This window comes from Staurois parvus, unplaced genomic scaffold (genome assembly GCF_062004578.1).
Source record: "Staurois parvus isolate SC_StPar_1 unplaced genomic scaffold, SC_StPar_1.0 ptg001252l, whole genome shotgun sequence".
NCBI lineage: Eukaryota > Metazoa > Chordata > Amphibia > Anura > Ranidae > Staurois > Staurois parvus.
Genome location: NW_028319048.1, coordinates 1,953,317 through 1,976,132, shown reverse-complemented (window position 1 = coordinate 1,976,132; position 22,816 = coordinate 1,953,317). Strand labels below are relative to the sequence as shown.

The window sequence follows — 22,816 nt, the reverse complement described above, 5'->3', positions numbered from 1 at the left end:
GCCCAACCAGCACACTCCCCTCCCCTTCTCTGCATGCATGGGAGAGGAGAGATCAATGTGCACTTCCTCCTCCTCCCACCCCTCTCCTTGTGTCTGCCCTGCCCCTTTCCTCATGGATGCCCCACCCACACTGCAATTCTCAACCAGTGCTGTACTTGAGAAGATGTGTGGGCGGGAAACTTGAAGCTCTACAACTGACAACTACATGGTGGCTGCAAGACTGAAGACTGCCTGAGTCACCAGACCAGCCTGGGGTGACTGAGCTGAGATCTGCCCATCTCCCTCCCTTCTCTCCCCAATCTTTCTCCCTCCCCCTCCCCCTCATTCTCTCCCAAATCTTTCTCCCTCCATCCTTTCCTTCTCTTCCCCATCTTTCCCCCTCCCCCTCCCCCTCCTTCTCTCCCCCATCTTTCTCCCTCCCTCTCTCCCCCATCTTTCTCCCTTCTCCCTCCTTCTCTCTCCCATCTTTCTCCCTCCTCCCTCCTTCTCTCCCCCATATTTCTCCCTCCCCCACCTTCTCTCCCCCATCTTTCTCCCTCCCTCTCTCTCCCATCTTTCTCCCTCCTTCTCTCCCCCATCTTTCTCCCTCCTCCCACCTTCTCTCCCCCATCTTTCTCCCTCCTCCCTCCTTCTCTCCCCCATCTTTCTCCCTCCTCCCACCTTCTCTCCCCCATCTTTCTCCCTCCGCCCTCCTTCTCTCTCAAATCTTTCTCCCTCCCCCCGCCTTCTCTCCCTCATCTTTCTCCCTCCCCCCTCCCCCCTCCCCCATCTTTCTCCCTCCCTCTCTCCCCCATCTTTCTCCCTCCTCCCTCCATCTGTCCCCCATTTTTCTCCCTCCTCCCTCCTTCTCTCCCCAATATTTCTCCCTCCCCCACCTCTTCTCCCCCATCTTTCTCCCTCCCTCTCTCCCCCATCTTTCTCCCTCCCTCTCTCCCCCATCTTTCTCCCTCCTCCCTCCATCTCTCCCCCATCTTTCTCCATCCCCCTCCTTCTCTCCCCCCTCTTTCTCCCTCCTCCATCCATCTCTCCCCCATCTTTCTCCCAACTCCCTCATTCTCTCCCGAATCTTTCTCCCTCCATCGATTCCTTCTCTTCCCCATCTTTCTCCCTCCCCCTTGCTTCTCTCCCCCATCTTTCTCCCTCCCCCCTGTCTTCTCTTCCCCATCTTTCTCCCTCCCCCACTCCCTGTTCATGTCCAGTTGGCACTCAGGAACAACTTTAGTATTATTGGGTATGGCTGGCAATCTCCTAGTTGGCTAAACTGCTGGGGTTTTCACTCACAGATTTGTGATGCTTTTCTCTTGTCCATAAATGTTCACAGACAGGAGAAAAGTGCCCATAAAAATCCCCGTGCCATGGACTCTGAGCGGTCCATGAACAGTACCACAGCCAGCCAATTACAGAACTGCTGGGCTCAGCCTCAGATCAGCATGGGGCGGGGCTGGGTGTGGGTGTGCACCTGTGCAGTGACATCATGGCAGTTTTTAGGCATGGCTTATATCCACACACCCCACCACACAAGTGGAGGCTGAGCCCAGCAGGTCATTGATTGGCTCGCTCTGGAACTGTGCGTTAACACTTCAGAGCCGACAACGACGGCATTTTTTTTTGGAAGCCTTTTCCTGGCCCCTGCCCACCAATGGTTAAAGTATGTTTAACCTCCTTGGCGGTATTCCCGAGTGTAGCTCGGGGTAACATTTCAGTACCACAAACGGTAACCCCGAGCTACACTCGGGCTTACCCTGCAGCACTGCTCCGGCATGTGTTCTTCACTTACCTTACCCTGCGCTCCCACGATGTGTCCCCTGCAGCGTCCCCGTCCATCTCCTCCGGCCGACGCCGGCATCCGGCTTCTGTGTCCTGTCCCTGTGACGTCGGGACGTACGGGCGCCGCCGCCGGCGGCGGCGGGAAATTTAAAAATTTTAAAAAATGTCATTTTTTTTTTTTTACATTTTATATAGTAAAACATTGCTCTCTCAACCAATTTCACATACATTGTGTCCCGAGTGCTTTGTCCGGCGCCCTGCCTGCATTTTGTCTGTTCTTTCTGCCTGGAAACTGAGAAATGTCCATGGCGTCCAAAAAGTGTCCCTTTAGGTCAAAACCGGTTTAGATCAGCTAGAGAACAGCGATAGTAAATCAGAACCATTTGCAGAATTGAGTGATAATGATTTGTGGGGAAATTCGTCATCAGACACTTTTTGCGACTGAGCTCAGCAATGTGCGAACTTGGCGCTCTATTTCACATTTCAGTGTTTTTGGTTTGATTATATTATTGAATTAAATTTTTTATTATTTTTATATTATTTTTATGATTATTTATTAAATTATAATTTATGATTTTGTGTTTCAAATTTTATCATACTCGGGATGTTTACTAGACTCTTGTTCGGACAGATTTCAGTGAGTTTTTCCTAAAAATTACAGCCTACAATAAAAAAAATACATATTTCCATGCAAAATAATGGTACCGCTTTCAGCACCAAAAATCTGAAATAATCATACCGCCAGGGAGGTTAAAGGGATCATTCTTCCAAACTCTGATGTAAGAAGGGGACTCTGCCAGAATCTGATGTAAGAAGGGGACTCTGCCAGATTCTGATGTAAGGGGACACTCTGCCAGACTCTGATGTAAGAAGGGGACTCTGCCAGAATCTGATGTAAAGGCAATTCTGCAGATTCTGATGTAAGGGAACACTGCCAGACTATGATTTAAGAAGGGGAGTATACCAGAATCTGATGTAAGGGGACACTCTGCCAGACTCTGATGTAAGAAGGGGACCATACCAGAATCTGATATAAGGGGACACTCTGCCAGACTCTGATGTAAGAAGGTGACTATACCAGAATCTGATGTAAGGGGACACTCTGCCAGACTCTGATGTAAGAAGGGGACTACACCAGAATCTGATGTAAGGGGACACTCTGCTATACTCTGACCGACTCTGGTGTAAAGTGGTAGCACTCTGGGGACACTGATGTGAATGTGGCACTCATCCTAACTGTTGCACTCCATATGTTGTTTTGTATATTACGTACACCTTACCCCTGCACTCTGTACATTATACATTGGTGTACAGTATACAGACCTGACCAAGGTGCTCATTGTCTCAATGGTTGCTGGTTGTAATGAAATTCTTCCTTATGGTAGGTTGTGTTCTGACATCGGAGATACTTATCACTTAGTACTGATCAGTGCTGCCGGCTATAACTGGCGGTGCTGATCGGGTGGAAATGTTCCAGAAGCTGGTTGTACAGAAGTCCATCGGTACCCTGCCCTCCAAACTGCTGATTCCTGACCTCTGCTCTGCTAACCCCGTCCTCTGACCTGTACACTCCGCTATTCATTCCTGTTTGTGTACACTGCCCTGCAGACCTCATACCCTCTGCCCCCCTGACATTTATTACTGCACCCCCATATCATACTGGCTAGATCTGGCCCTGCCATAAACAGAATGTTTAGGGGAGATGAGGAAAGGCTCCCATATTTTTAGGGAAGAAATGGAAGCGTTATGGCAGCATTACTGAAGATTACTTCAACTGGAAACCCCTTAAAGTCCTTCCCTCTGACCATTACCCAATCCACCTCAGTACCCTCCCCCCATTAAAACTGTTTTTTTTTTCTTTTAAGGCTTTCAAATCAGATCACTTACTTGAGTCTCCCACCCACCGCTGGGCTTTGCCAGCAATCCAGCATTTCCATCCACGCCGGCCGCAGCCCGGCTCAGCCTTTTGAGCCCCCCTTGCTGGACAGCCAATAGGAAGCATCATCATCACCCAGTGAGAGACCACCTGAATTAGGACCCTCCCACTATTTTGTAATCTTGATGACAACAGACTCAGTGCTCAGTACATCACATGACCATGGATTTAGGTGAATAAAAGGGATATTTAGATTAGCTGTTTTTTTTTTTCTGTAGCAATTATTCAGAGGAGGATGGGGATGTATTTGTGATATCAGTGGTCATATGATGGAATACCTAGGCTTTTTGCTATGGAAGTGTAGCGCCCCCTTATGTAGGTTTCCAGGATGTATATAGTCTAGTTTAGTATAGCGTGGTCTCCTTCTAAACCCCTCCCCCTCCAGAGGATTCCCCCCCCACCCCCTTCCTGACCAATCCATTTTTTGTGTTACGGCACTGCATTACTTTAACTGACAATTGCGCGGTCATGCAATGCTGCACCCAAATTAAATTTACGTTCTTTTTTTCCTACAAATTGAGCTTTCTTTCGGTGGTATTTGATCACCTGTGCGGTTTTTTTTTTCGCTATAAATTTTGAGAAACTTTTTTTTAACTTTTTGCTATTAAACATGTTCAGTAAAAAAATTTTAAAAAATCAAATTCTGTCATACATTTATGCTAAAATGTATTCTGCGACATGTCTTTGCTAAAAAAAAAACAATACGTGGAAATGAATTGATTTATGTGAATGTTATAGCATTTTCAGATAGCGGTAAAGATACTGGGATTTTTTTCTTATTAGTAATGGTGGCAATCAGTGACTTATAGCGGGACTGCGGTGAACATTCTGACACTGGAGGGAACTAACTGCCACTGACATCCCCAGTGACACCAACACAGGGATCAGTACTAAAAAAAAGCACTGACACTGTACTAATGGCACTGGGCAGGAAGGGGTTAACATGAGGGGTGATCAAAGGGTTAACTGTGTGTAGGGAGTGTTTTACTATGGGGGCGGGGTGCTTTGCTCCATGTTTGTACAGTCGGCTACACAGATTCACTAAGGAAAGCCCACAGATAAGTGTCCTCAATTGTGCATAGTTAGATTCGGAGTATCCTATTATATCCCTTCCCTTTCCCAGTTCCATAAATGAAATACAGACAACAGAGAAGCTAGAACCCCCAGACTGATGATTGGAGTAATAAGTGAACGTTGTGTGCACCTGGTATAAGAAATGTGGTGTGCTTGGCTGTGGGAGAAGATCTAGGGGAAAGGCTGGGCAAGATACAAGCAGCCCCTGCGGGGGTAGCTCTACATAAGAAGCACTGGTGGGAACTAGTAGTAACTTTTATTATGTATTTAGCTGTTTCTGGAAGACAGTTAGCAAAGCTTTATGTCAGCATTGGGGAAGCTCCAATTTGATAACTTTGATCACCACCTACTTTTCCTTTTTTTATTTTTTTATGCAGTGGTCTTCATACACGAGAACCATAAAAGTGTTTTAGTTATCATACGGAAACCTTTTAAACAATCTTTTATCTGCCAGAGCTTTCAGCCTGTCATACTCCTGTTTTTTAGCTTTTGCTTTTGTCTCGGCAACCATAAATTCATATACAAATTTCAGAAGGACCTTCTTGCGCTGTATACGTTCTTTCATTGGATCCCTTGGCTGTGTCAGGCGGAATCTTACTTCTTGCAAAGCTTCCACGATCACTTTCTGTATATCATTGCACCACCCCCGAAACTTCCTGTGGTCCGTGGGGGTGTAATTCTCAATGGCCAGCACCATTTCTGCTCCCACACGTCTAAACTTTTCTTCTAAATCTTTGTAGTCGTTCTTAACCTTGTGTGTAATGACAACAATAGGAGGAATCCCTGTCATTATAATAAAAAAATAGGAAAGTTCAGTTGAAAATGTAAACTTCCAAGAGTTCACTACCTTTAACAAGTTTATTTTTCTGGTCATATTAAGAATGGCCTTTCCTTTTCAGTGTGCAGCAAGAAATGTTCTTCTTTACATCCATATCAATGGGAACCTGCATATGGCTCCTGACAACTCTCATAATTCAGCGCAGACCCTGAGATCACATTACAGGAGCTGTGTCACATTCGAAATGGCATCTCTATGGAATAATTGTATCTTTAGATTTATTAAATATTGTTTATCAAGGTTCAGTTGTGAACTTTCTTTGTTTTTCTGTATGACGCTTTGTTCTCTCTTTTTTTTTTTTTTAAATGAAAAAAATTATAAAAATGGCAACCCTGGCACTGATCGTAGATTTACTGCATTCAAGGGCAGGTGCATTACTACTGGCCATTTGTGTATTTATACAAAATATATGTAGAGGGAGAAAATGCTGTACAATATGATCACAAATCGAATTAATGAAAGTGTATGTGAACCCAAGAACACAAATGTAATATATTGCAGCTTTCCAGTCCTCAGATGGTGAGGAGTGTCAAGGTGTTGTGTCAATTGCAATTTAAATTGCAAAGCTTTTCTTGGCCCTATTTCTCCTATGGATCACAGGAGTGCAGTTCATTCTGCATGACTGTGGCCCACTTTCAGCCAACAGATGTCACTCAGCTAGTCCAGGCGCTGGATCGATCCCAACTCTACTGTCGGGATTTACCCAGCAGCCCGGACTGGCAGCAAGTTGCTGAGAGCCTGAGGCAGCCCTTCTTGCCCCCTCCACAGCTCAGCGTTCCAGTGAGTGCTGAGGGGCAGAGCAAAGAGCTGGTGACTGTCAGTCACTGCTATTTTTTTGAACCGTCTAATATTCACTTTTCTTCAAATTTTTTGGATTAACAACACAAATTTGATATATTTTTCTTCATGTTTTGATTTGGAATAGAATGTGTCGTTTTCCCAATGCATTTGTGTGGATGGAAATAAAAACTATTAGAAGGATTTTCAGCTTTATTCACTTTTTTCAACACACTGCTATTATTTTGAACACAACTGTATGTACTGTAATATATTTTTTTTTTTGGGGGGGAGATATTTCTCCTTTAAATAAAGAAGAGTTACATAAAGAAGAGTGACATGAGTGAGTGCCCCGGATTTAGTTTTTTTTTTATTGCTACTTAAAAATGTGCTGTTTTGGTTCATAGCAAGTGGAACCCTTAACCACTTGTGCCCTCTCCATTCTGACAGAGAGCTTGAAAACTGGGTGGTGGGGTGGAGCCTGACTATGACGGCATGGGAGAGCGCGCAGTAAGCACTCTCCGTTAGCCTTCCCTGGTTTATCCTCCCCAGGAGTCTCCGATAGAGAGACCAGCTGCATCGAGGGTGAGCGATGACTCACCCGACTGGAGACGGTGCGTGGTGTCCGTGTCCCTGGAGACGGTCGGCTTCCTAGACCTGAGAGAGAGAGATCTGGCAGAGAGTTGGGAGAGGAACGCCTCGGGGCTCTCCTCTGACGTCCGGTGGAGGAGGAGTGGAGTTGCCGGGGAGACGGTCGGGCTGTCAGTCAGATAGCCTAGGAGCCAGGAGCCAGGAGAAATCCGGCTTCGGAGGGGGAGTGAGGTTGCCAGGGAGACAATACTGAGACGGACGAGGCAGTGGTGCGGCACCGACACGTGGGCAGCCGCAGAGAAGCCTTGGGAGATCCGGGTGTGGGAGAGCTTGCCTGATATACAAACAAGTAGGAGAAGTGGCGGAGGTAAACCAACACACTCCTTTCACATTACATCATCTCCACCCTATCTTCCTAAGACCTCAAAATCTCCCTGCTGCCATACCACTCCTGCATCATACTATTCCTATTGCCTGACACCACTGCTACAATAAGGCTAACCCTCTAAACTTCTATATCTTTCCCAATCTATAACCTAATATATACCAGCACATCACCTCCAAAATAAGGACATATCGGATGGGAAAGATAAGTGATTTGAGCTATATTAGACCCACAGGAATCCCCTTAAGAACCTATAATGAGAAAAGAGGACTGCTTCTGGAGTGATATCCCAACGTGAAGGGTGAGTGAGGACCGTGGGCCTTCCTGCAGGTCTTATTCTATATTATATATTGGACCTATACAGTGGAGCCTTATATACATTGATTCCTCGTATTAGACTTTCAGATGACTATGGTAAGACGTTGCATTAATTATACAATCTGAAAATAAAAGAGATAGGGGATTCCTAGGGCGGGTCTGAAGATCGGGAGGAGTAGGTGTCCAGGAGAGCAAGAAACAAGAGTAAAGGCTTTAAAAATAAAATGAAAGATAAAAACATCAAAGGGAGTGGGCCTAAGAACTCACAAACTGGTACGATCAAGAAGTATGTGTCACAAGGAAATGTTACCCCAGAAAGATCTCAGGCAATAAATGAAAAAAGTGAATTGGAAATAAGTCTGGATAATAGCCCGAGACTCTCCCTGGGCCCGGTATATAATAGCCAACAATTAATGGAAAGCCATGATCTGAGAGATTGTGAAAGAGATATGCAAATACCTAATAAAAAAGAAATGGCGGAGATGTTTAAAGGCTTGGAAAAATCAATGAAGCATGAAATGGGGATGATTCGGGAAGAAATGGGACAATTGTTAACTAGGGTGGAAGAAATGGAGGAAAAAGTGCAAAATTATACCCAAACCATCCCAAAATTAGAAAAAAGGATATTAGAAGATAGAAAAGAACAAAGGAGATTGCTCTATAAGATGGAAGAACAAGAAAATAGAGAAAGGAGAAATAATCTCAGAGTAAGAGGAGTCCCAGAACTATCACAGAGGGAAGATTTAAAAGACTTAAAAGAGCTAATTGGCAAAATTTTGAACTCCATAATGGATAAAGTGGATGAGGAGATGTTTAAATTGGACGGAGTATACAGGATTGGAAAGTATCAACAAGACAAAGGGATAGAAAAACCAAGAGATATAATTGTTAAATTCCATAACTACGGAGATAGAGAAGAGATATGGAAAAAGATTAAAGGAAAAACAAATATTATATACGGAGAGAAAATTATTCAAATTTTTGCAGATTTAACACCAGAGACTCTGAGAAGGAAGAGATCACTGAAACCCCTATTAGAAGTGATGAAAAAACATAATGTGAAATACAGATGGGGCCGTGATACAAGTTTAATTGGGTGGAGGGATGGAATTACAGCTATCTTAAAATTTCCGGAAGATTTAGAAGACTTCTGTGATAAACTTGGACTGCAGAGACAAGTGATACCGGGTTGGGAAGTGGAAGAGGGAGAGTTGGACACTGGTAGATGGCAGTTGGTTAAAAGAGGAAATAGAGAGACAATAGATAAGGAGACATTGGGGAGGAGGGGGGGAAGGTGAGCGGTCATAGTTGGAGTCGAACCCTTATAGAGGGATCAAAGGTGGAACATGATCCATAGGCAAAGGAGGCCTAGGAGGGGGAGGAGGTTGGGGAGGGGGGAGGGGAAAGGGGAGGGATATGGTGAGGGAGGGGGAGAAGGATGGTATAGGGGGAAATTTTTAAAAATACTCTGCATAGTGAGGAGATGTATACAAGACATATGGAAGATATAAAGTTTATAACCTACAATGTAAAGGGGTTGAACAGTCCTGGGAAGAGATTTAAGCTATTTAAGGAGTTGCAACATAGAGAAGCTTCGGTAGTTTTTTTACAGGAGACGCATTTTGAGATTAAGTCAAATATTAAATTAATCACTAGAAACTATCCAACATGGTTTTATGCAGACTCCCCAATTAAGAGAGCTAAGGGGGTGGCAATTGGGTTTGCTAAAAATGTAAGGTGGGAGGTAGAGGATAGAGTGACGGATCCTGAGGGGAGATTTTTGTTTTTGAAAGGTAGATTGCAGGAAATAGAGTGTACAATAGCGAATATATACTGCCCAAATAAGAGACCTGAAGTATACCTGAAAGGGATACTAAGAAAGCTGATGGATTTTAAAAAGGGAAGATTGATAGTGGCGGGAGATCTGAACTTATGTTTAGACCCACAGATGGATACAACTTCTCGTGTGCAACGAGAGGGAGGTAGGTCTATGAAGACCTTAAAGAAGGAGATACATGAGGGCCAACTAGTGGACATATGGAGAATAACGCATGGAAAGGAAAGAGACTATACCTTCTTCTCTAATGCACACGAGACTTACTCGAGATTGGATTATATAATGGTAGACCATCAACTTATTGAGAGGGTGGTTAAAGAAGAAATAGAGACAATGACTATCTCAGACCATGCCCCAGTTATAATGAAGGTAAGATGGGGGAGGCAGTTGACAAGGGGGGTAGGATGGAGGTTAAATGAGGTCCTTTTATTAGATCAAGAGATCGATCAGCAGATCAGAAAAGAGATGGAAAGATACTTTCAAGAGAATGAAACAGGGGATGTATCAGTGGCCACTGTCTGGGAATCCCATAAGGTATATATTAGGGGTATATTGATCGCGCTAGGGGCAAAAAAGAAAAAGGAAAGGAGTAAGAAACTGACAGGGCTCTTAAAATAAATATACGACCTGGAACAGATCCATAAAAATAGAATAACAAGTGAGATAAGGCAGAAGGTATTAGGAAAGAAGAAGGAGTTGGAGATATTAATGGAAGAAGAAAGGAGGAGAGTACTCAATAAAGTAGCAGTGGAGAGGTATAGATGGGGAGATCGACCAGGAAAACACTTAATGAGAACCCTGAGAAAAAAGAAAAATAGAAATTATATAGAAAAAATAAGAAATCCCAAGGGAGAAATGGCTCACTCTACTAAAGAGATTGGGAAGGTATTCAAGGAATATTATAGCAAGCTGTATAATATTAATTCCCAGAATTTAGCAAATAATAGTGAAAATGAAAACAGAGAAAAAAGAAGGGCATATTTAAAAAATGCAGGACTACCAAAGATAGATGAAGATCTATTGAAATCCCTGGAGTTGGAAATTACACAGGAGGAAATAAAGATAGCGTTGAAAGATACTAAGGTGGGGAAATGCCCTGGCCCAGATGGATATACCGTGAGGTATTATAAAAAAATATAGTGAACTGTTAATACCTAAATTGAAGGAGTATATGAATGCCCTGGGTGGAGAAATGGAGATTAGACAGGAATCCCTACAAGCCCATATAACACTTATACATAAGGAAGGGAAGGACGCTACTCAATGCTCTAGTTATAGGCCAATTGCACTCCTAAATATAGATACAAAGTTATATGCAAGGGTCTTAGCAAATAGGATGAAAGACTTGATGCAGGAATGGATCCAGGGAGATCAGGTTGGTTTTGTATCAGGGAGAGAGGGTAGAGACAACGGAATCAGAACTTTGTTGCTGATCCAGAAAGCTAAAAAAGGGAAAACCCCGGCAGTGGTGCTCTCGATCGATGCCGAAAAAGCTTTTGATAGAGTAAACTGGAGCTTTATGATGAATACCCTAGAGATCATGGGAGTAGGTGGTAGAATGAGGGAGTGGATAGGAAAGTTGTATAAAATGCCATCCGCGGTTATTTTGGTAAATGGTGAAAAGTCTGAGCCCATTGGGATGTCAAACAGGACAAGACAGGGATGCCCACTGTCCCCATTGTTGTATGTATTATCATTGGAACCCTTGTTGGAAACAATTAGGAAGAATGTAGATATAAAGGGAATACAAATAGGGGAAACTGAACATAAAGTGGCAGCTTTTGCAGACGACCTGTTGTTTTATGTGGGAAATCCTAGGATAACACTCCCGAATTTAATAAGAAGTTTAAAAGAGTATGGGGAAATATCAAACTTAAAAATCAACCCGACAAAAACTGAGATCTTAAAAGTAAATCTTCCAAATGGTGAGAAAGAAAAGATACAAAGAGAATTCCCTTTTATATGGAGAGATACAGAGATAAAATATTTAGGGGTTAAACTTACTGCTTCATATACAAAATTGTATAAATTAAATTATATTGCTCTTCTAAATGAGATCAAAGAGGAACTGAAGATAATGGGAAGAGAAATTCCCTCTTGGTTAGGACGAATAAATCTGATAAAAATGATAATTGTACCCAAAGTCTTGTATAAATTTCAGATGATCCCAATAAGTCTCTCAGAGGTCTTTTTTAAAGAAATTAAAAAGATGATAACAAAATTTATATGGAAAAATAAAAAACCTAGAATATCCTATGACCTGATGAGTAGAGGTAAAGAGAGAGGGGGATTGGGAGTGCCAGATTTTAGGAGATACTATAATGCTGTAGTTTTAACAAGAATTTATGACTGGACACACAATATAAGGGGGAAAAGGTGGGTTAACCACTTCCTGTCCGGACACTTTTACCTCCTTCCTGACCAGGGCAATTTTCAGCTTTCAGCGCTATCACACTTTGAATGACAATTGCGCAGTCATGCAACACTGTACCCAAATTAATTTTTTACCATTTTTTTGAGACAGATAAAGCCTTATTTTGGTGGTATTTATTCACCGCTGGGATTTTTTATTTTTTTTTGCTATGTAATGAAAAAGTCCAAATATTTTGAACAAAAGTGTTTTTTTTTTATAAAATTTTGCAAATAAATAATATTTCATCATACATCTTTGCCAAAATGTATTCCGTTATCTTTTTAGCAAAAAAACAAAAAAAAACAAATTAGTTTATAACCAAAAATTATAATTTTTACATTTTTATTTTATTTTTTTATATTATTATTTTTTATTTATTTTTTATTTTTTTACATACTGTCACCCTAGCAGTACAGTGTCACCATGGTGACACTGTACTACTTGTGGGGGGTGATGAAGATTTTTTTTTTTTTTTTTACTGATTGCTTTTATACCCATATAGGATGTAAAAGCAATCATTTCTCTTTCTCTCTGTGTGCATTCCTGCACTCATTGAGAAATACTGAGTGAGCTGTGATTGGTCACAGCTTGTCACATGTTACAAGGCTGTTGTGAATAGCCTTGTACCATGTGACCTCTGTGATCATTCACAGATTTCACACATAGTAAGCAATGATGTCACAAGTGACATCTTGCTTACTACTTTGCATGTGATCACTGATTGGCCAATCAGTGATCACATGATCGGGACCTCGTACAGAGGTCCCGTCCGACGATCGGTGATTCACTGTGTCCGGAGGACACAGCGGGCACCGGATCGTGGTGCTGCGCGCTCCCGGGGAGCGCGCACAAGCAGGGTGCGGGGAGGCCGTTCATAAACGGCCACCCGACCCTGTACTGCCACCGTCCGGCCGTTTATATACAACGGCCGGTCGGGAAGTGGTTAAGATAGAGAACGAACTGAGTGGAGTTGACCTGAGTAGAAGCATATGGGCACCAATACAATATAGAGGTTTAAAAAATACCACGAGTGTGTATACACTGAATGTTTTAAAGGTTTGGGATAATTTACATAAACGTATGAAGTGGGATTTTAATTCACAATTAATGTCACTAAGAAATATGGAATATTTTCCACCAGGTATAGAGGGGATTATGGGAAAATGGATTAAAAAGGAAGACATTCAATTAAGGGATATTATGGATGGACAGAAATTGAAAACATTAAAAGATTTAAAGAAAGGTGGAGGGGAACTTTTTATTAAGATTGATGAGTGGAAATATCACCAATTAAAACACTTTGTTGAGAGTCTTCCGAAACCTATGAGAGGGAGAATGGATTGGAACTTATTTGAGAAGTTGTTGGAATCATGGGGAGAGGGGAAACGGGGCACGGCAAAAATATATAAAATTCTCACTGAATTAGTCACGGAGGTAAAACCAATGTATATAGAAAAATGGGAAAAGGACTTGGGGACAGAGATAGATGAGGATAAACAGAGGAAAATATATAGACTCACACATGAAAATATCAGCATGAGAGAAGTGGAGGTAAATTATAAAAGTTTGGTAAGATGGCACATCACACCAAAGGTAGAACATAAAATGGGTATAGAGAGAACACAAGAGTGCTGGCGTGGGTGTGGAGGGATTGGTACGTGGTTTCATATTTGGTGGGAGTGCCCAAGGATTCAAAGTTTTTGGGAGAAAATGGTCAACTTAATAGAGAAAATCTCAGGGATAAAGATAGGATTAGATCCAGAAGTGTGTTTGTTACATAAGACAGATATACCAGTGAATAAATACAAGGATTCGGGTATATGGTACTATGTGAATGCAGCAAAGGGGTTGATACCTAGATTCTGGCATAGTTTAGAGGTTCCGAGAGAAAAGGATTGGGTAGAGAGAGTAAATCAGATTAGTAAGATGGAGAAATTATACTATATCCAAGAAGGTAAGATGGAGATATATAATAGGAGATGGGAGAAATGGGAAGATTTTGTACTTCAAACGATTATATATGAAGCAATAGAAATGAGAAGAGAAGAGGGGTAGGATACGCTTGCTTTAGACAGAAAGCAGGGAAGAACGAAGAGTGGGGGGGTTTTTGGGGGGGAGGGGGAAGGGGGTAATGTTTTAAGAAGGGAAAAATAAAGGATAAGAAGGAATTGTGTATTTATTATGAAAAAGATGAAAGTGTATTGTTATCTCTATGAAAAATTAATAAATATTTAAATAAAAAAAACAAAAACTGTATGTACTGTAATATATTTTTTTTTTGGGGGGGGAGATATTTCTCCTTTAAATAAAGAAGAGTTACATAAAGAAGAGTGACATGAGTGAGTGCCCCGGATTTAGTTTTTTTTTATTGCTACTTAAAAATGTGCTGTTTTGGTTCATAGCAAGTGGAACCCTTAACCACTTGTGCCCTCTCCATTCTGACAGAGAGCTTGCATGGGTTCCAAACAAATTCACACCTTGTTGTTCAATGACCTTGAATAATGGTCATAGCGTCCTAGGACTCTTCCTCCATCATAGGTACCACCACAATGTGATTCAAGAACTTATGGAAGGGGAGGTGAAGGTGTGAGGGATACATTTCTTTAGGACAACCTTGAGGAACACCCCCTTGACAAGACCTGTGTATATACTTTCAGTCATGGTAAGTGAGCTATTAATTAATTTTTTTTTTCTTTTACAATCATCTTGGCTGATAGAAGAGTCACCTCACTCTATTCTTTTTTGAATCCCTTAAGTCAACAAAGATGTTCTTCAGGTAGTCTTAGCAGTAAAATGTGTATTCATCAAGTGTTCAGAGGTCCACATTGACTGGTGGATGGAAACTGCCCAACAGTTCACTGAGGCTGCCTCTGTTTTCCCTGATACAAGACTATCCTGCCACTGGTCAATTTGTACACAGCTGTAACATCTGAGAAGTGAAGTTACCTGTCATATCTCTGCAGTTCATGAAAAAACTGTGCAGTTCACCAAGTTGCTCCTGTGGAAGTTTGTGCCTCGCACTAGAAGAAAAACAAAGTTTAGTGTCCTTATATATCAACTTTCTTCAAAGATATTTAATTTTTTTTTAGATAGGAAAGTTGATTCACCTCCTGACATCTTGTATGTCTATAAATGATTGGGAAGACTAGCTGAGAAAGACAGACCTCTGAATATGGACTTGTGGGTAGAGGATGGGACACAAACTGCTGCAGGACAGTCCCACATGAAATGGCTACAGTTCTGAGTCTGCTTCCCAGCTCCACACCCAGATCTCCAGCCCCCTCTGCTCTTCTTCCTGGCTGCAGAACAAGGTAGGGAGTGCACTGTGATATAAGGAAGGGTGGGAAATATGACCAGGACTAGGGGGGTTCTGGAGTGTGCTTTGCCCCCCCCCCCAAGTTTTTAGTTGGGTCCAACAAAGCCAAAGCTATCTGTGGGGAGGAGGAATTCTGCTGACTGTGCTCAGGCTGTGTGCAGTGCAGGGATGGAAGAAGTAGCTCTGCTGAGTGCCCTGTCAGCAGTGACCCCTGTCCTCTGCCCTGTCAGCAGTGACCCCCTGTCCTCTGCCCCGCCAGCAGTGACCCCCTGTCCTCTGCCCCGCCAGCAGTGACCCCCTGTCCTCTGCCCCGCCAGCAGTGAGCCCCTGTCCTCAGCTCTGCCAGCAGTGACCCCTGTCCTCTGCCCTGCTAGTTATGACCCCTGTCCTCTGCTTGTCAAGTTGTGACCCCTGTCCTCCACCCTGCCAGTTGTGACCCCTGTCCTCTGCCCTGTCAGCAGTGGCCCCTGTCCTCCACCCTGCCAGTTGGGACCCCTGTCCTCCACCCTGCCAGTTGGGACTCCTGCTCTCTGCCCTCTGCCCTGCTAGTTGTGTCCCCCTGTCCTCTGCCCTGCCAGTTGTGATCCCTGTCCTCCGCCCTGCCAGTTGTAACTCCTGTCCTCCGCCCTGCCTGCAGTGACCCCAGTCATCTGCCCTGCCAGTTGTGACCCCCTGCCCTCCATTCTGCTGACCCCCTGCCCTCAACTCTGCTGTAATCTATCCTCAGCTCTGCTGACCCCTGTGCTCTGCCCTGCTGACCTCCCAGTTTCTGCCCTCCTGACATTTGTATTACACTCCCAGATCGGACAGGCTGGATCCATCCCTGGTGGGGAACACTTGACTTCTGATGGTGAGGAGGGTTTTGACATCTGATGTACAGGATGGGGGGGGGAGGTGTGCACTGGACTTCTAGTCTTATAGATACAACTGGCCTTTTGAGGGCAATCATAATATTGATGCAACCTGCAATGAACCTGAATGTGACACCCCTGGGCTAACATAACCCCCCACCTCAAATTGTGTGAGTCAGAGGTGTCCTGTAGAACACGTCTCTTAAAAGTGTGTAATATTTCATTAGGCATGTATAAATTATGACTGCAATCTGAATTCTGTAATATTTCTTGATTAAGACATTCAACCAATTTATGTGTCCAATGTTTTGGTTTCTATGCAGAAATGATCCTGATTTTGAACTCTCCAGTTTTAGTAAATAAACCCCTAATTGACACTGGGGTGAGAACTGACTGACACTGACATCGCCAGTGATACTGATACAGTTTTCAGTGATAATGCTGTATACTGTCATTGTACTAAAGACACTGGCTGAGAAGGGGTTAACATCTAGGGGCAATCAAAGGGTTAATTGTGTGCCTACCAATGTGTAATGTGCGTGATGTGTGAAACAGGCACATTGGTGCTCTATGTACGGAGCTCTTTGTTTTTAGTAAACACAGGGCTCTGTACTGTGATTCGCTAAGCTGATCAGCAGGTCCCGGTCATAAATCATTGGCTGGAACCTGCTGACCAACTTGTTCTATACCGAATGACAGCACAGATGGGCATTGCGCCCGCATGCTCTCCCCATACACGGAAATGTTGGCTCTCATACATGTATGTTCCCAGCGCAGAGCGGCTGGCCTGCCGCAGTAACAGTACATGGGACGGCCCACAAGTGGTTATACTTTATAGCCAATTACAGTCATGCAAAGTAGAACAAAACATACATCAAATATTATTTTTTGTCATAACAATGTATGCAAAGCTTTCTATAGATCCATACCTGTAAATAAATATGGGGACAATAAAATCGGTGTAGTTTGGTGTTAGGTCAGAATCCTCCACCTGGGACATTATTTGATCAAAGTCCTTAGTCAGCACCACTTCCTCATCCAAGGGGAGAAAATGACCTGCGAGTGACAACAGACAGACATAAAAAGATACCAGAGTTATAGGAGCTACATGACTGGTGTCCACCATAACGTCACACATCGGGGCCAATTTACTAAAGATTAGAGCATGACCACTTTGCAGAGTCAGTTTTCTCACTTACAGTACTTGTCATTTTAAGGACATGAAGTATGGAGAAAGGAGAAGGTGGTAATAACTTAGAGCAGGGGTCTCCAAATTGCGGCCTGTGGGCCAGATGTGGCCTTTTTCTTGCCTTTATCTGGCCCTTAGGGGACTATTACTCCCACTGACATCAGAAATGGGAAATTCACAATTATAGTGAAAAAATCAAGACCCAAAGAGATTACCCAAAAATATCAAATATATATAAAAGAACAACAATAATAAAATAAAGTCCCAATATGCAAAGTGTCCAAATAATGTGTCCAAACAAAGATCAATTTCTTGATAGGAAGACGCTTCCTACTCCACTGAAGAAGATGCAAATCAATCACAGGTGCTCTTCAAATACCTCAAAAAACAAAATCTCAACATAGTATATTACCTTTTAAATCCCAGAACTAAAGTGCCACACGTGTATCATGCAAAAAAAAAACACTCCAGTGTCACAGCACTCATGTGAAAAAGAGAAAAAAAAAAAAAAATTATAAATATCACTGCAAACTATATATAAAGTGCATAATTACCCTAAAACAAACAGATTCCAGCTTGTAATCAACCACATATGTACAGAGTGTCCTTAGATTAGTATCCTCTTGTTCCTCAGGATCTCACAAACAGACCAGGAATCAGTATGTGAATTATAATCCTATATAAAATTTATTGTAGCCACTTACATATAAAAACGATAAGATCAGCAAGACAGCATCCAACTCCTCATGCCCAGTATACGATCCCCTTTCCGTGTGTAGAGGGTCTCCCGATCACCAGGTAATTCCCCCTTGCTACTCCTATCCAGCACTATCACTTTGTAGCTCTGGGGGACACCTGAAGTGCACCGTTACTCTCCAGACCTCCAACACACAGGGATTCCAGAATCCAAAATGGCTTTGTCCGGAAGAGACGAAACGCGTCCAGGGCACGTGACGTTCCCGGAAGTGCTGCGGCAGCCATTTTGGATTCTGGAATCCCTGTGTGTTGGAAGTCTGGAGAGTAACGGTGCACTTCAGGTGTCCCCCAGAGCTACAAAGTGATAGTGCTGGATAGGAGTAGCAAGGGGGAATTACCTGGTGATCGGGAGACCCTCTACACACGGAAAGGGGATCGTATACTGGGCATGAGGAGTTGGATGCTGTTTTGCTAATCTTATCGTTTTTATATGTAAGTGGCTACAATAAATTTTATATATGATTATAATTCACATACTGATTCCTGGTCTGTTTGTGAGGTCCTGAGGAACAAGAGGACACCAATCTAAGGACACTCTGTACATATGTGGTTGATTACAAGCTGGAATCTGTTTGTTTTAGGGTAATTATGCACTTTATATATAGTTTGCAGTGATATTTATTAATTTTTTTTTTTTTCTTTTTCACATGAGTGCTGTGACACTGGAGTGTTTTTTTTTTTGCATGATACACGTGTGGCACTTTAGTTCTGGGATTTAAAAGGTAATATACTATGTTGAGATTTTGCTTTTTGAGGTATTTGAAGAGCACCTGTGATTGATTTGCATCTTCTTCAGTGGAGTAGGAAGCGTCTTCCTATCAAGAAATTGATCTTTGTTTGGACACATTATTTGGACACTTTGCATATTGGGACTTTATTTTATTATTGTTGTTCTTTTATATATATTTGATATTTTTGGGTAATCTCTTTGGGTCTTGATTTTTTCACTATAATTGTGGGTTTTTGGGTTTAAGTCAATGAATATATGTTTTATTAGTACTTCAGGAGAAGGATATTGATATGACTTTAAGGGATTTCTGAGGATTTTATATATATATATGTGTGCTGATTTATACTTATTCAGAAATGGGGAATTAATTCTCCCACTGACACCAATCATGGGGTACTATTCCTTCCACTGACACTAATTATAGGGTACTATTCTTCCCACTGAAAGTAATGATGCGGCACAATTCCTCCCACTGACCACCAAGCAGGGCTTTTTTTGGTGGGAATGTAGGGGAATGCAGTTCCAGCACCTCAATCACTAAATGTATGTTATGGCTACGGCTACTGGGGTGTGTTGGAGTATCTATTGATGCTGGCTTGTAGAGGATCAATTGTCACTTGGAGGATCTATTGTTGATGGGGGTCTATGGTTGTTGACGGGGGCTCTATTGTGGCTTGTGGGAGAACTATTGCTGCTGGAGGGGGTGTTATGTTGCTGGGAGGGATCTACTGATGCTGGCTGCTAGGAGATCTATTGTCTCTGGCAAGGGTCTATTATTGCTGGGGGAGGTATATTGTTGTGAGGGGGTCTATTTTTTCTTGGAGGTGATCTATTGTTGCTGACTGCAGGGGGTCTATTCTACTGCTTTTTTTGTTATCATTAACACGTTCCATACAACTTACCCAGCACCACAAAATTATATTTGGTTCTGTATTCTCTAAAAGGACTGTACTGAGAGGTGGGACCAAGGGACAGTGCTCAAAGGTGGGTAGGGGATGGAGACAAGGGCTGCCACAAAGCCTATGACATTGTGATGGCGGAGCATTTTCTACTCCCACTGGCCACAGTCCGAACCCCCATAAAGTAAACTGAATATTTGTTTTGAAAGTTTGGAGACTTCTGATGTAGAGAAACCTCGAGAAGGAAGAGGCAGCAAGATGAGCAATTTGGCCTATGAGGCGCCTTCTAGGAGGACGTCTATAGACACCGTCCCAGACTCAGAACTGTAGTCATCTTTCGGCTATAGCATGGCAATGTGGTGGTTAATAATTGATAATTGAACATTTGCTTTAGTGAATCTCCCTCACCATGACACCATCTGTTGCTGTTTTCTTTATAGGATTATAGTCTATGTTATAGTCCATCGGTCTTTTTTTTTTTTTCTCTTACACACCATGCTACCAACCAAAAATGCTGACATATGACATAAAGGACCTCCTTCATTGTCAGAGGTTTGTGGCAACATTTTTCCAGTCTTTGCAACTTTCTATTCAAAAGTGAAAAATGGCAACAAATTCATTAGATTTGGGGCAGCTGAATTCAATATAAAAATATTTTATGAGACATTTCATTGCCATTGTATGAACTTTCCTCCCAAGCATAATAGGTTGACAAAGAAAATATTTTATAGATTACCTAGTTGTGCATAAGCCACCGCTTCCTGAAATCCGTCCTTTGTTCTGAATCCTCTGTTGTCCACGATTGCGATGGTATCAGTAAGTTCATACATGTTTCTGATAACGGTTTCAGTTGATCCAGTTGTGGCATGGGTCCAGAATTCTTCTTCTCCAAGGGTATAGATGCAGGAGTTGACAAAAGCCGATTTGCCATGACCGGTATAACCAAACAGCTGCAGGAGCACCCTGGTGTATGTCTGGTGCTCTGAGAAACCTCCTGGAAGATGAAAATCACGGATGAATTCCTTGTTGTCTGCGGCGCACATTGCTGGAGAGATTGCCCAGTGTCTTGTTTCTGCGATATTCTGTTTCTGGTAAATGTAAAAATATGCTTCCACTTTTGCTGTGTACAAAGGTGATGGGAGTGTGCTGAAATGTTTCTGATACAGATTACATTCCTTGCACACAGGTATAACAACATGCCACAAACTGAAACCGGGTCCTGCCCTTGTATCTTACACACAACTATAGGAAAAACTTGTATTTATTATTTTCATTTTTGGAAAGCGTTAGGGAGGGTTTTATGTTTGTTTGTTTCTGTCTGTTTGTTTTTTTCTATCTGTGTCCTATTGGGGAGATTTCTCTTCACTTCCTGTCCCATAGCCACAACAGGAAGTGGGAGGAAATCACTCCAAATTGAAAGAAGTAACAGGTATCACCAGAACCAGGGCTCTTTTTCTCAGAAAATAGGTGCAGGAACTCTCCCTTTCCAAGTCCCCCTTGTCCCCACCCCTCACCCACCTCCAAGCACTGTTCCTTGGTTCCACCCCTAACCCCCTCCCCCCCCAGTACCACTTTTTTTAGAGAATACAGAAGTATCATTTTGTATGTAATTTACTAAGAAACACAGTAAAATAGATCCCCTGCAGTCAGCAACAAAATACCCAGAAACAGAAGACTCCAAGCAGAAACAACTGATCTCCCCTTATCCCTTATGTTGCGGGGGGGGGGGGGGGGGTCAGTTGTTGATTAGTGGGATCTACAACAGGGAGGGGTCTATTGTTACTGACCCTCCAGCAGTCAGGAACAATAGACCCTTTCATCAACAGTAGATCCCGCCTATCAACAAATGAACCCCCCAGCAACATAAGACCCATTCCCAGCAACAATAGAAATCCCCAGCACAAGAGACCCCCCCCGCAAAAATAGATCCCCTCCAGCAACAATAGATCCTCAGCAGCCAGCATCAATAGACCCTCCAGGACACCCCAGCGCCCCTTTGCCTATACATACAATTAGTGCTGGAGGTGCTGGAATGTGTTCCCCCGCGTTCCTGCTGAAAGAAGCCCTGACCAGAACTAGTGCCCCTAATGGGAGATTTCCCTTTCTATTCCTGTGCTGGTAACAATAAGGTTTTTTCCTCTTTTTCAATTTCACTCTTGGCAGTAATGGTAAATAGGATGAATAGAGAGGATGAATCTCCTTGACGGGGCACAGCCGGCAATAGACACCTGGAAGGGGTTCTAATCCATCTCCACTCTATCCAAAAATGGTAGAATTACAGGCTAAATAAAACTTAAAAATGCCCCCCCCCCCCCGGGGCACATGCACGACCGGGGATGAGGAAGGTCGCACTCCTCTGAAGCTCCGTACATCTCCGGCCTTAGCGACTTATTGGCGGCATGTCCACAGCCTCCGGACGTCCCTGGGTGAGTCTCAGCAATCCCGCACCCAGCTCAACATATAAGGGAGGAATAATGGGGAAGATCGGGTGCTGGAAGCCCCCTTCCCCACCTCCACATGACCCGCAGCCCTCCCCGCTGCAGCGATTCCTAGCTAGGCTGCAATCCCCGGCCTCGAGTACAGCCGCAGGCTCGAGGACCAGCTCCAGACCCCCAGCAGCAGCGAGAGGTACTGCAGCTTCATCTGCAATTGAGCAGCCAGCATTCCCAACCTCTTTACACCCCCAGATGGAGGATCCTAAGCCCCTGACATTGGTAGGGGGGGCTCCAGAACACCCTTCTTTGAGTCACCATCCCTCTGCTCCTGCCACTCCACATGTGTCTCCTTCTCTCACGGTATCTGCGTTGGATGAAAAACTCCAAGTATTTCTAAGCAACATTGCCGCCTCTATTTCCGCTGAAGTGGGCAAACTGGCTTAGGATCTTAGAGGGGAAATAGCTCAGATCGGTGAACGTGTGAATCATATATAAACAACAGCAGTAAAAACAATTCTAAATGCCGTAATGGAATATCAGGAATTAATGGTGTATTATACAAATATCATAGTCTCTGGGGTGGAGCCCCGTATGATGTATTAAGTATACCGTATAAATAAGTCTATGATAATTAGAGATGAGCGAATCGAACCAGGCGAACCGGAATTCGATACGAATTTCAGGAAAAATTTGATTTGCGTCGA

At 43.1% G+C, this 22,816-nt stretch overlaps 1 protein-coding gene across 1 annotated transcript; it reads right to left on the bottom strand.

Moving 5' to 3' along the window:
- Positions 1-5,186: 5,186 nt before the first annotated feature.
- LOC149437868 (uncharacterized) lies at positions 5,187-20,820 on the bottom strand. Its single transcript, XM_089660551.1, has 4 exons — positions 20,414-20,820; positions 17,033-17,159; positions 14,883-14,956; positions 5,187-5,560 (listed from the first exon to the last, which is right to left on the bottom strand). The coding sequence occupies exons 1-4, from the start codon at positions 20,718-20,720 to the stop codon at positions 5,187-5,189; spliced, it is 882 nt and encodes a 293-aa protein (XP_089516677.1). The 5' UTR covers positions 20,721-20,820.
- Between the last annotated feature and the right edge of the window lie 1,996 nt (positions 20,821-22,816).